Source organism: Pelobates fuscus, chromosome 6 (genome assembly GCF_036172605.1).
Source record: "Pelobates fuscus isolate aPelFus1 chromosome 6, aPelFus1.pri, whole genome shotgun sequence".
Taxonomy (NCBI): Eukaryota; Metazoa; Chordata; class Amphibia; order Anura; family Pelobatidae; genus Pelobates; species Pelobates fuscus.
The window spans coordinates 120,666,616-120,680,063 of NC_086322.1; the positions used below are offsets into that span (position 1 = coordinate 120,666,616).

Genomic DNA, 13,448 nt, shown 5'->3' on the forward strand with positions numbered 1-13,448 from the left:
TATATTTTTTATACGGCATCAGTATTTAAATTCCTCATTTTTGCCCGTGGGTGTCACAACAAGAGCAGAACGACCGTGTGGCCTGCACAGAAGCCCTAGTGTAAAAGAGAGGTTCTAATAAGCCAATCTTACGCGACCTCTGTCCACGAGACACGCCTATCCCCAAACTCCATTCCCCCTGCCCCCCCTCGGGGATTTGGTGTTATTGTACACTTTAGGATTATAGCGCTCCGTTGTCGATTCGACAAGGGGAACAAGAACATAAGGTCACGTGTCGGGTGAGCAGTAGCCAACGGTGGTGATACACGAAGCAAACTTATAGCGAATGCAAGATCACCCCAGGCCTCCCCGTACAGGCCATCACAGTCAACTGTCTCTGATTGAAGGTAGTCGATAAGTCTCAGGCATTTATATTTTGTCCTATCGAGGACCAATCAGGAAAAGGTGTCCAGAAAACACCAGGTCTCCACCTTCCCCTATCACATTGATCGTACCTGAGGAGATGTTGGTTAGGCAAGTAAAATGAGGAATAAAAGAGAATATGGCCTACGGTAAAAAGAAAGACCTACCCCCGAAACCCGGAGACCGAGAATCGAGGGTGGTCGTAGAAGAAGAGGAGAAGAAGGTACAGGGAGAGAGAAGTGAAGAAGAGGTGAGGCGTCGGATCCGGGACGCGGCAAGAGCGGGACGACCAGCCAGGGCTATCGCGGGACGGGAAAAAAAAACAAAAAAAAAACAAGGGCCCCCCATATCCCAACTTCCTGGTGTATATGGTCTGTCTACGCGGATCCAGCTACACTATTATCCCAGGGCTCCCATAGTTTTATGAATTTCTCTGTCGTACCCTTCACACGTGCTGTCAGATCGTCCATCAATCGGCAGTCTCGGATCCTAGATATCACGCCCGACATCTCTGGACCTTCAGGGGAGAGCCAAGCTGTGGCTATAGTACGTCTAGCCCCAAGGGTTATCTTGTGGACCAGGGTCTGCTCCCTTTTGGTCCATCCGTCAAGGGATCTGTTCAATAAGTACACCCATGGATCTAATAGTAGGGGCTTGTGAAAGGTCTGTGCCAATAGGTCTTCGACCGCCTTCCAGAAGCTACGTAGTTTCGGGCATTCCCACCACATGTGGAGGTATGTGCCCCGGGCACCACATCCCCTCCAGCAATCATCCGTATCCAGTTTGTGCATCTTGTAGAGTTTGACAGGAGTGGAATACCAGCGGAACATGGTCTTCCATGTTTGTTCTTGGAGGGTGACGCAGACGGAGGAGTTTTTGTTAGCTTCCCATATGTCCCGCCAGTCCACTCCTTCCAAAACTTCCCCCAGATCTGCCTCCCACTGGTCGGCATAGGCCAGTCGGCCCCATTCTTTGTTCTCCGTGCTAAGGTGGGCGTACAAGAGTGTTATCATACCCTTGGGGACGGTTCCCGCTCGACATAGCTTCTCATAGAAGGTCATCCCTGTTTGAGCAGCTCCCTTTATGTGGGGTTTTCTAGTGAAATCCCGAATCTGAAGATAGCGAAAAAAGTATGTTGGTGTTAAGTGGGAATCTCGTCGAAGGTCTTCAAATTGGACTATAAGCCCGTCATGATAAAGATGGTGAATCCGCTGCAACCCTCTTCTCTCCAGATTCCGAAATCCTCCGGGAGTCATACCCGGTGGAAATTCCTTGTTCCGGAGTATCGGGGTTAAGGGGGAGGGGGATGATGCCAGTCCGTATTTGCGATTGTTCGCGCCCCAGATACCGAGTGAATTTTGAATGGACGGGCAAGGTGCCTGTATCGGAGGCCTGTACTCCCTTGGGACCCACATAGTGGTATGGGGGACATCCCACCCCATCATCTTGGATTCTATTTCAACCCATCGCCTCTCTTCTGGAGATGAGTGCCACATCGCTACCTGTGTCAACTGAGCAGGAAGGTAGTAGAAATAGAGGTTTGGTAGGCCTAATCCCCCTCTGTCCTTACGTCTGTAGAGGACCTGCCTAGATTTCCTATGTCTCCTATTCTGCCATATAAATGGACCGATTGATCTTTGTAACGGTATCAGTTGGGTTTTTGTGACTCGGATAGGCAAAGCTTGAAATAGGAACAGGATGCGTGGGAGGATGTTCATTTTAACCAAATGAATCCGTCCGATCCAGGAAATAGGCTTGTCCGTCCACTTCTCTAAGTCTCCGGTCAAAGTTCGAAGCATGGGGTCGTAATTAGCAGGGTATAAGCGTAGAGGGTCAGCCGTAAGTTGTATGCCCAAGTACTTCAAGGCCTCTCTTTCTACTTTCAGGCCGTAGGTCTCTCGGATGCGGCGTACGTCGGTATCTGGCATGTGAATCGGCATTGCACTGGTCTTGTCCATGTTGGCTTTATACCCCGATGTCGCGCCATACTCACTGATGACGTCTTGCAGAGCAGCCATGGAATCCAAGGGGTTGGTAATGGTAAGGAGGACGTCGTCGGCGTACGCCGAAACAGTGAATTCACTGTCTCCCACCCGCACTCCCCGTATGTTCGGATGTTGCCTTATAGCTTGGAGCAGAGGTTCCAGCGCTAGCACAAATAGAAGGGGGGGGGGGGGAGAGCGCAACCCTGTCTGGTTCCGTTAAACAGCTGAAATTGCATCGTAGGGGCTCCTGTAATCTGCACTTGTGCCCGTACGTTATGGTACATGGCCTTCGTGGTTGTTATGAATTCGTCCGGGAACCCTAGATGTTTCAGCACCGGGAACAAAAATTGCCACCGCACTCTATCAAAAGCCTTTTCTGCGTCAACAGCGACCACCAGCGTTGGCATTTTTGAAGTCACTTGCTTCCAGATCAAATCGATGTTCCTCCGAGTGTTCTCAAACAGCTGTCTATCCGGAATGAAGCCCACTTGGTCGGCATGGACCAGAGAGGCCAGCAGCGGATTCAGTCTGTCTGCTTGTATTTTCGCTAAGATCTTAAGGTCATGGTTGATCAGTGAGATAGGCCTGTAGTTTTCGGGTGCGAGTGGGTCCTTACCTGGTTTGGGTATCAAAACGATTGTAGCGAGGGCCATGGTCGAGTCCGGCTGGCCCCCCTGCCTGAGATCGGCAAAGAGCCTAGTCAGTGGAGGCGCTAGTTCTTCCTTAAATATTTTGTAATAGGAGCCATCGAAGCCATCAGGTCCCGGTGCCTTATTACCTTTCAAGTTGGAAATGGCTCTATGTACTTCCTCCTCGGAGATATCAGAAGCAAGAATGCTCACTGCCTCCACTTGAGTTTAGTCAACCCGAGTTTATTGAGGTATTCGAGTATGGTCTTTTCCTCATTTTCATCACATGTCTGCTTATCTGGAGTATGGTTGTATAATTGCTTATAGAAGTTTTCAAACACCCGAGCAATTTCATCAGGCCTCGTTTTGGTCGTGCCATCCGGGTGTCTTATGGCTGTTATATGTGATCGTTCCTGTCTGGGACGCAGAGTCCTGGCAAGGAGCAAATCCATTTTATTGGATTTTTCGTAAAAAGTCTGCCTCGACCATACCATGGAGCGCGCCGCATCGTCTAATAACAAAGTCCGAATATCCCTCCTAACCACCTCCAATCGTTCGTAGGTCTCCGTATCAGGGGCCGTTTGGTGTTTCAGTTCAAGGGTCCTCAGTTGTTCCAGCAAAGTTTCCAATCTAGAATGTTTCAATTTCGTTCGTCTGGTAGCCAGCTTTATAAGAGATCCCCTGATGACAGCCTTATGGGCTGCCCAGATCGTGCTCGCTTGAACGTCCGGTGTGTCGTTTGTGTCAAAATATTCAAGAATTTCTAGTCGGATCTGTTCCCTCAAGGCGGGATCTTGCAATAAGGAGGCGTTCAACCTCCATTTCCATGGAGAGGCCACGCAGAGGTTGCTCAAGGTAATGGTCACATCGGCGTGGTCCGACCATGAGATGTTACCGATTCTCGAGTCGACTATCCTGGGCATTCCCACGACGTTGGCTAAGAAGAGATCGATCCTTGAATACGTACCGTGCGGTGCCGAGTAGTACGTGTAATCTTAGTACGCCAGACATCTACCAGACCCGTGTCCGTCAGAAACCGGTTGAGCAATCGGTCTTGGCCCCCTCTGCCTTGGGACCTCGGGGTTCCGTCCCGCGTGCTCCTGTCAACGGCCGGGTTCGGAGTGGCATTGAAATCCCCTCCAACATAAATCATACCGTAGGGCAATGCCGCTATTTTCTCCTGGATATTCTTCCAGTAGGCCGGATCCGGCTGGTTTGGGGCATTCACATTAACGAGATGAATCGTATGTGAGTGCAAGATGCCCGAGACTATAATATACCGACCCTCCGGGTCTGCCTCTTGGGCCATTTTCCTGAAGGGGCAGCTGTTTCTGACAAGTATGGCCACGCCGTTGCGTTTGCGAAGCGACCTAGCTTCATAGGAACCTTTGAGGACATGGTCCTTCAGACCAAACTTGGCCTGTTTAGGGAGGTGTGTTTCCTGTATAAATGCTATATCTGTGTGTAGCCTCTTAAGTTCCTTGAACAACATGCAACGCTTCCTAGGAGCGTTGAGACCCTTAACGTTCAATGTAGTGATTTTAAGTGTCATCGTGTGTCACGGCCATCCCTGCTTCTGGAGTCTGGGACATTTGGGTCCCCGCCCCCTCCGAATCCCGCGACCCCACCGAGATCCCCCCCGTGCCCCCCGCCCCCCAGATCCGCACCTCTTGGAGAGAGAACATAGAAAGAAAGAAAGGAAAGAAGAAAAGGAAGAGAAGAACCAAGGCATCCAAATCTATTCGGATGAAGAGAAGCACTGGTCTCACCAGTAGCCAGTGTTTTGCGGGTAGCGTGTTCCCCCATCTCCCACCATGATCAACGCGATAAGGGAGCAAGGATCCCTGAGCTCCCACTCCATCACGCCCCCAAAACCTATATAGACCTAAGTAGGACCCCATCCTGTTATAAGTCGAAAAGAATCGGGAAGTCTACCCCTGGGTTCCCCTGTCCTGTCACTGTTCTACCTCCCGTCAATGGGGCCCAGGTGGCCGCGTCAAACCTCCACCCGTCCAGGGCCTAAACTAAGTCAGGTCGGGTCATCCCTTGACGGTGAGCCTCGGTGTCGGAGCCCAAAATCATCCCCCGTCTCCCCGTAGCGGAGCAACTTGTATAGGTAGCACACCGCAAATAATACATAAAATTGGAAATATGGACCCCAGCTGAGGTAAGCGCAAAACAGAAATATAAATATATGCCAGACAATGGGGACAGCGCATATAGCGCAAGTACATAGGTATAGCTGCTAAGAATACAGCCGCATTATGCGGTCCACGGTGGGTGAAGCGCCACTGCCATCCGGGGGGGGGGGGGGGGGGGGGAGAGAAGCATCCCGTGGACCGCCACGCCCCCCAGAGGAAAAACCCAGTAGGGCAGAGGATTTAAAAACAAAAATAAAAACAGGGGGTGCAAGGCGTCCACCCCCCCCGCATGCCAACGGCGCCACCATAGAGCGTGTCAACCGTAGTAATATAGGCTGAGGTATGCCCGATGACAATGAAGCAGCAATCAGGTACTTATTGGCAAGTTACAAACTGTAAGTCGGAGGGATCTTATGACGTCCTCCAATCTCTAGAGTGAGGCGGAACTTAGAACTTTATACAAAGCTAGTCTGTGCTAGAAACCATGTGCAAGAGTTTAACACTAGTCATCTGGAGGTCCATCTACAAATACCAGCATTCTAGTCAAATCTGTTCCCCTATGTGTTTTTTGTTTGTTTTTTTTGTTCTTTTTAAAATGTTTTTTAATATACATTTCTTTTTTTTGATTTTTGTTTCAACTTCGTTTAACTGTTAGCATAAAGACTGGGTGGTTTGCAAAGGCGGAAAGAAACTTGTAAAATCAAGGGTACTATAAGTTGTCCCTTTTGAACTTTTGTCCTCTTTTTTTTTTTTTTTTCTTTTTTCAAATTCTTGTGTTTTTTTTTTTTTTTTACACTATACGCTTCTCTTTTTTGTTTTTCGTTTCAATTTGTTTGACCGTTAGCAAATAGACTGAGCGGTTAGCAAAGGCGGAGAGAAACATGCAAAATTAAGGGCACTATAAATTGTCCCTTGAGAACTTTTTTTTTTTATATAACGATATTTTTAGTTATATTTATATATTTTTTTTTATTATTTTTTATTTTATTTTTTTTCTTTCATATTTATTTATTTTTTGTTTGCTTACTGTTTTTAGTTATTATTAGATTGACCACTCCTGTCGCCCCTGTGTGTGGAGGTATTTTAGGACTGTGTTGGAAGAGAAGTGTACCTTAACCCTCTTCTGAGGCATATATACACTGAAGGGGAGGAGGAGGGGGGGGGGGGGAAGAGGAGAGAGGGGAGGAGGGGGGGGGAGGAGAGAGGGGAGGGGGGAGGAGAGAGGGGGAAGGCGAGGGCCAAGGGAAAGGTACAGAGAACTCATATCATAAGCGATATTTCAACACATTGACAGAATGTCCACAAGAAACATGGCTGGATCAGGTCCATCCCGGTGTAGCATAACTTAGGGACGGTTAGGGCTGTAGCAGGTTGCCCGATAGACTGGCGTCCTCGGTCCAGCACCCTAGGCCCGTGGAAAAAAAAATGAGCGTTAGGAGACACCCAGCCCCAATCCCTCCCAAACCATGTGAGGGGCTCCCGGGCAGCTAAGAAAAAAAAACCCCAGTCCATGACAGAAGTGGCAGTTTCAAACTCAGAGGGAACAACCAAATGGGGGCAATAAGTATGCGTGCAGAGGAGTCCGACAAGGAAAAGCTTTAAGTGAATGTAAAAGGGGGTAGATAATCACATCGAGTCCGGACCCAGCCAGAGCTTTAATCACCCTGCAATGACCCCATCCCTACAACCCGCTCCCCGACCCAAATGGAAGGCGGCAACCACCCTGGCCCATGTAGACCCCCCATCAAGCCCCCACCCCAAGGGGGGATGCAAAAAGACATCCCTCCTGGGCCGGCCCCAAAAGGCCCACTGTCTACGGTGTGAAGAAAGCATACGATACCCTCCAGTCGTCAGCGATGGCTCCTGGCTCCGGCAGCACTCCAGTCATTCGGCAGCTGAGGGAGGTCATCAAGGTACAGGGAGACATCTGGGATCTCCGGGGGAGGTTGCACTCCCAGGTTCCGCAGGAAACGTTGAGGGTCGCCACCTGGTGACAATACGTGTGCCCGGTCTCCCCGGAACACTAGCAACTTAAAAGGGAAGCCTCAGGCATACTCCTCGTAAGGCCTCAGTGATCGGCCGCCACTCCCTCCGGCGTTGTAGTGTAGATGGTGCAAGATCATGGTAGAGGGAAATAGCTGCCCCGTCGTGCCGGATGGGCCCATCACGGCTTTTTCTCATGAGGGCCTCCTTAGTGCCAAAGTATAGAAAGCGCACGATGACGTCCCTCGGGGTGTTGGTGTCAGCCCTCTGAGCTCACAGGGCTCTGTGCACCCGCTCAACGTGCCACTGCTCTTCAGGGAGGTCAGGGAGGAGAGGCCGAAGGAGGGAAAGCAAGGTCTCCCACAAATTTTAGTCCCGCACTTCAGGGAGCCCCCTAAGGCGGAGGTTGTTTCTTCGGGACCTATTAGCCATGTTCTCCAGAACCAGGTCAGTCTCAACCATATGGGCCACCATCCGATTCACCCTATCGATTACATCGTTGTGGGCCCGTGCGGTAGTATCCATGCGGTCCTCCAGGGCTGCAGAGCGCTCTCCCAAGGCCCCAATATCTGCTTGGAGCACGGCCGTCGACCTGGCTATTTCTCCAGCCAGGAAATCCCTGACTTCAGCCAGTTTGGCCAGGACAGTGTCCTGTTCAGTGGTCGAGGCCTCAGTGTCGGCCCGAGTCGGGGTGCGCGGGGATCCTCCGTCGCCATCTTGGCTTCCCGTGCCGCTGCATGGCGAAGTGGTCGAGGACAGAGCCCCCGGATTCCGCGTTTTTTTTTCCCTGCTTCTTGGGTATCCTCCTCTCCATGGTTGGGGACCCTTTGTGGGGTGATTAATAGCAGAATTAGGTTGCTTTTGTGTGCTTAAGGGCGCGGTGAGTGCGGAGCTCTACTGAAGCACGTCTAGGCTCATCGACGGTTCGGCCACGCCCCCTATTTCAATATTTCTTAACAGCCTAAATTAAAGTTTTTAAAACGAAAGACATCCTTTAGGATTAAATATTCCATCTGAGGTTCACACGTGATCAGCTCCATGTTTTTTGGAGTAGGAGGGTAGGGATAATGGAAATGTTTAGCCAGAGAGTGGGATTCAACGGAGTCAGCTTCAAAGAGCAAGATGAATCTTATTTCAGTGTAGTAGTATGGGGCAGTAAACAAATTTGTAGTTTCCTTGCGATGTCACCCGTGTCTCCTCCACCAGATATTTATTCTACTTTCTGCCACTGTCCAACGATAAATTATTGGGAGTAGGAATGCAACCACTAAATGGCACCAATACAATTTTATATAGGGCATGGTCCATAAGGGAATTCTTTTAGTAATCGGCATACCATCCAAGAAGTACAGTCTAGTAATGATAAGGGAACAGGAGGGAAATTAAGCTACTGCTGCTAATAACCCAGTCACCATATTCCTTTCCTCAGACAACGATAACTGGTAGCTGCAGGGTGTAAATATTGCATTCGCTTGCTTGCACTGTAATATTATTTTTTCCTTAATGGACACTCTACTCAGCCATAGATGGCAAACATTGAAAGATGTACTTAACAACTACTAATTAACAGAAGTGATAACCAAATGTATTTTTTTGTAATTTGAGGCCTTGTCTGCAAATTTACACGGTCTATAAACTATCTCAATTTCCTTTTACGGCCTATAGTGGGCATATTAAGTCTTGACGTTATTTTTTTCCCCACTTGTATGCACTTGGACCAGGGTGTCACGCTTCAGTACCAGCATGTAGAAAAAAAAAAGATCTACTTTAAGAAACTAGAATAAAAGGTAAAGAGGTACTCTCATGCCGAACGTACCTTTTCCCAATCACTTCCTCTTCTCTTCCTCTCTCAGAATCTTATCTTTTTTTTTCCTTGTCTAGTTTTCTTTAAAACATAAGACAAAGTAGGGACTTTCTTTGACACAAGGAGGAGTTTAAGTCAGCTCCATTTCCCACAATACTCACCCTACTCCGTATTCTCGCGATGCCTCCATTTGCCATTCCCGTGAATCAAAACCCCACATTTATAAGCAAAAATAATTTCAAATTCAACAAAAAGCATATAATTAAAAGTATACACGTTGCATGATATACCACGTTGGATGATATACCAAAATAAGATAAAAAAGATAAGATAAGATAAATAACATAACTTTCTGCATTATCAAAGTTTTCTTCTGTCGGTGTTCTATTGCTATAGACAAGGAACATGTTTGGTTACTATAATATACAGAGTTCTGAGACATGGGTATGTCAAATAGAAGGAACCTTACTTTTGGAAGGCTTACGGGTGTTCTCTGCCGTGTGCGTGCACCTTTTATCAGAGTCCTCTGGTCTCCTGGAAGTAAGTGGTATTTCATGGCTTCAATGAGGTAATCCTTGCAGGCACTGCTGTTCTTCACTAGAGTCTCCTCTTCAACTCTCTAAAGATCAAAGATCACATGAAACACAATGTGCTGAAATCATCCCTCCACACCACTTTCCTACAGTTAAATCTACCACTGCTACAATTTTACACCCTTTCTAGCTTGTCTTTGCCATATGGTTCAATTTTAATCAGTCAACCAAAAATCACCAGAATATGGCAACTGAAAAAACTCGCAATATTTTGAGTAAAAATAAAATAAAAATTAAACCTCATAAAGTCAGAGGGGACAGGGACATTTGACTAGAAAAAATTGTGAAATGCAGTGTCATTAATCTGGAAACTGTTAAGAATTATTTTTTATTTTAGTATTTATGACCATCAAATAAACAGTGGGGATGAATAAAAATAAATCCATACAAAAATCCACAATATACTAAAAGACAAAGGGCTGCTAAAATAGTTATTGCCAGCACCTGACTATGGAGTAATCAATAAATATATCGGTGGATGCCACTCCCCTTGCTTAAGAACAAGCGGACTCATTAATATTTCTGCCGCCCAAGAGTAGTGGGAGTTTGAGCACAGGGCTTAATGTCATATGTTTGTATTTTTTGTAAGATTGTACTGGCAATAGACAAGTTTCCAGTGAAAGAAAAACATAATACTTTGTTTGTTCTTTATGCTACAACCTTCATTTCCATATTCGATTTGGCTTACCTGCACCAGATAGTCCCGAGACAGTAAAGGAAGACGGACATGTTCCATCAAGTGGGACATGTGCTCCTGACGCACATCTTTATCGTGGTTTACCCAAGCAATCACCGCTTCAAACACCTGCAACAAAACTAAAGTGAGTGTCTGTGGTGCAGACGCCAGTGCCATTTACATATGCATTTTCTATATACTGTATTTTCTGTACTACTCACTCTATATTCCAAAGGTCTTTACACAAACTATTTAGAAATAAATTGGCAAACTTGTTCATGAGAAGTTCTATAAACGCTCATTAATAATTAGATGCTTGTATGTCAAATAATGTGATACAATGATGAAATGTAAGAGTCACATAGATTTCATTCATTTAAAAGTTTAAATTAAATGTAATATTATCTAACAATTAGCTGAAAACAAAATTTCACAAAGATCTCCCCATTACAATGTGTACATAAAACAAGTATTGACACAATGTAATTTTGAAAGAGACAAGAGGAGAGGATTGCCCTGTTCACAAAAGCTTACAATCGAAGATCTATACAGATCTAACCTACATCTATTTGTGTATATTGCACATTCACACTATATATACACATGTGCATGGTGCAAGCCTAAAATTGGATATAAAAGGTTACAGTATAGTTACATTCACAGTTAACCATTAACAGGTTATATTTGCTGCTAAATCAAATGAGGTTTAAACAAGCATATATTACATAAGCGTAATCTAGAATAAAATCATGAAAATGCAACCTGTGGTTCTCCAGCTTGGTTAAACAACAACTTCTATGACCCTGAGAGAGTCAAAGAGAAGTCCTATATGGCCTGGTTTCTATAACAGAACATAGATTCTCATTTGCTTTCACTTAAAGGGACAGTTTAGGAACCATAACAACTTCATAGAAATTTAGTTTTTATGGTGCCAGGGGGTCCTCTGCGCTGGCTCACCTTATGAGTTTAAACCATTCTTGAATGGTTCAGCCGATCCTCCAGGCGCCCGAAAATGGGGGCTCCGAGAGGAACAATGTCACAGGGGGTCCAGAAGGTGGACATTTTGTCTCCTTAGGGCGCCCCCAAAGCTGTGCTGGGTAAGGAAGAGCAGGCACCTTGATGAAATGCTGGTGTCCAGAGGAGAGGGTGTCCAGAGGAGAGGGGGGAGGGAAAAGCAGGCAGAGAGAAAGGCTGTTCTTGCAGCTTCTCACTCCTCCTTCGCGTGCCCTCTGTGATGCTGGGAGATGGAATATGACCTAATTCCAGCCCCGGCATACTAAACAGCAGGCGGGAGGAGTGAGAAGCTGCCCCACTCTGGACCCCAGGGATGTAAGGAGGTTGAATTTGCCTCAAAAGATAAAATAGTGTAAGTGTTTGACTGTCAGCAAGTGTGTGTGTGTGTGTTTGACTGTCAGCAAGTGTGTGTGTGTGTGTGTGTGTGTTTGACTGTCAGCAAGTGTGTGTGTGTGTGTGTTTGACTGTCAGCAAGTGTGTGTGTGTGTGTGTGTTTGACTGTCAGCAAGTGTGTGTGTGTGTGTGTAAGTGTTTGACTGTCAGCAAGTGTGTGTGTATGTGTGTAAGTGTTTGACTGTCAGTGACTGTATGTGTGTAAGTGTTTGACTGTCAGTGACTGTGTGTGTGTCAGGGTGGGTGAGTGTGTGTGTGTTTGTCAGGGAGAGTGAGTGTGTGTGTGTGTGTCAGGGAGAGTGAGTGTGTGTGTGTGTCAGGGAGTGTGTGTGTGTGTGTCAGGGAGAGAGTGTGTGTGTGTCAGGGAGAGAGTGTGTGTGTGTCAGGGAGAGAGTGTGTGTGTGTCAGGGAGAGAGTGTGTGTGTGTCAGGGAGAGAGAGTGTGTGTGTGTCAGGGAGAGAGTGTGTGTGTGTGTCAGGGAGAGAGTGTGTGTGTGTGTCAGGGAGAGAGTGTGTGTGTGTCAGGGAGAGAGTGTATGTGTGTCAGGGAGAGAGTGTATGGGTGTGTGTGTCAGGGATAGTGTGTGTGGGTGTGTGTGTCAGGGAGAGTGAGTGTGTGTGTGTCAGGGAGAGTGAGTGTGTGTGTGTGTCAGGGAGAGTGTGTGTGTGTGTCAGGGAGAGTGTGTGTGTGTGTCAGGGAGAGAGTGTGTGTGTGTCAGGGAGAGAGTGTGTGTGTGTCAGGGAGAGAGTGTGTGTGTGTCAGGGAGAGAGAGTGTGTGTGTGTCAGGGAGAGAGAGTGTGTGTGTGTCAGGGAGAGAGAGTGTGTGTGTGTCAGGGAGAGAGTGTGTGTGTCAGGGAGAGAGTGTGTGTGTCAGGGAGAGAGTGTGTGTGTGTCAGGGAGAGAGTGTGTGTGTCAGGGAGAGAGTGTGTGTGTGTGTGTCAGGGAGAGAGTGTGTGTGTGTGTCAGGGAGAGAGTGTGTGTGTGTGTCAGGGAGAGAGTGTGTGTGTGTCAGGGAGAGAGTGTGTGTGTGTCAGGGAGAGAGTGTGTGTGTGTCAGGGAGAGAGTGTGTGTGTGTCAGGGAGAGAGTGTGTGTGTGTCAGGGAGAGAGTGTATGTGTGTCAGGGAGAGAGTGTGTGTGTGTCAGGGAGAGAGTGTATGTGTGTCAGGGAGAGAGTGGATGGGTGTGTGTGTCAGGGATAGTGTGTGTGGGTGTGTGTGTGTCAGGGATAGTGTGTGTGGGTGTGTGTGTCAGGGAAAGTGAGTGAGTGTGTGTGTGTCAGGGAAAGTGAGTGAGTGTGTGTGTGTCAGGGAAAGTGAGTGAGTGTGTGTGTGTCAGGGAAAGTGAGTGAGTGTGTGTGTGTCAGGGAAAGTGAGTGAGTGTGTGTGTGTGTTTGTCAGGGAAAGTGAGTGAGAGTGTGTGTGTGTTTGTCAGGGAAAGTGAGTGAGAGTGTGTGTGTGTGTGTCAGGGAAAGTGAGTGAGCGAGTGTCAGTGTGGGTCAGGGAGAGCGAGTGTCAGTGTGGGTCAGGGAGAGCGAGTGTCAGTGTGGGTCAGGGAGAGCGAGTGTCAGTGTGTGTCAGGGAGAGCGAGTGTCAGTGTGTGTCAGGGAGAGCGAGTGTCAGTGTGTGTCAGGGAGAGCGAGTGTCAGTGTGTGTCAGGGAGAGCGAGTGTCAGGGAGAGCGAGTGTCAGGGAGAGCGAGTGTCAGGGAGAGCGAGTGTCAGGGAGAGCGAGTGTCAGGGAGAGCGAGTGTCAGGGAGAGCGAGTGTCAGGGAGAGCGAGTGTCAGGGAGAGCGAGTGTCAGTGAGAGCGAGTGTCAGTGTGTGTCAGGG

General features: G+C 47.8%; 1 protein-coding gene across 1 annotated transcript in view; it reads right to left on the reverse strand.

Annotated features, from left to right (window-relative positions):
- Positions 1-13,448, reverse strand: part of KLHL2 (kelch like family member 2) — a 132,007-nt gene that overhangs the window by 22,597 nt on the left and 95,962 nt on the right. The window contains exons 7-8 of the mRNA XM_063458201.1: positions 10,226-10,342; positions 9,414-9,563 (exon numbers count right to left, since the gene is read on the reverse strand). Coding sequence (XP_063314271.1) covers positions 9,414-9,563; positions 10,226-10,342 — 267 coding nt within the window. The remainder of the gene's footprint in view (positions 1-9,413; positions 9,564-10,225; positions 10,343-13,448) is intronic.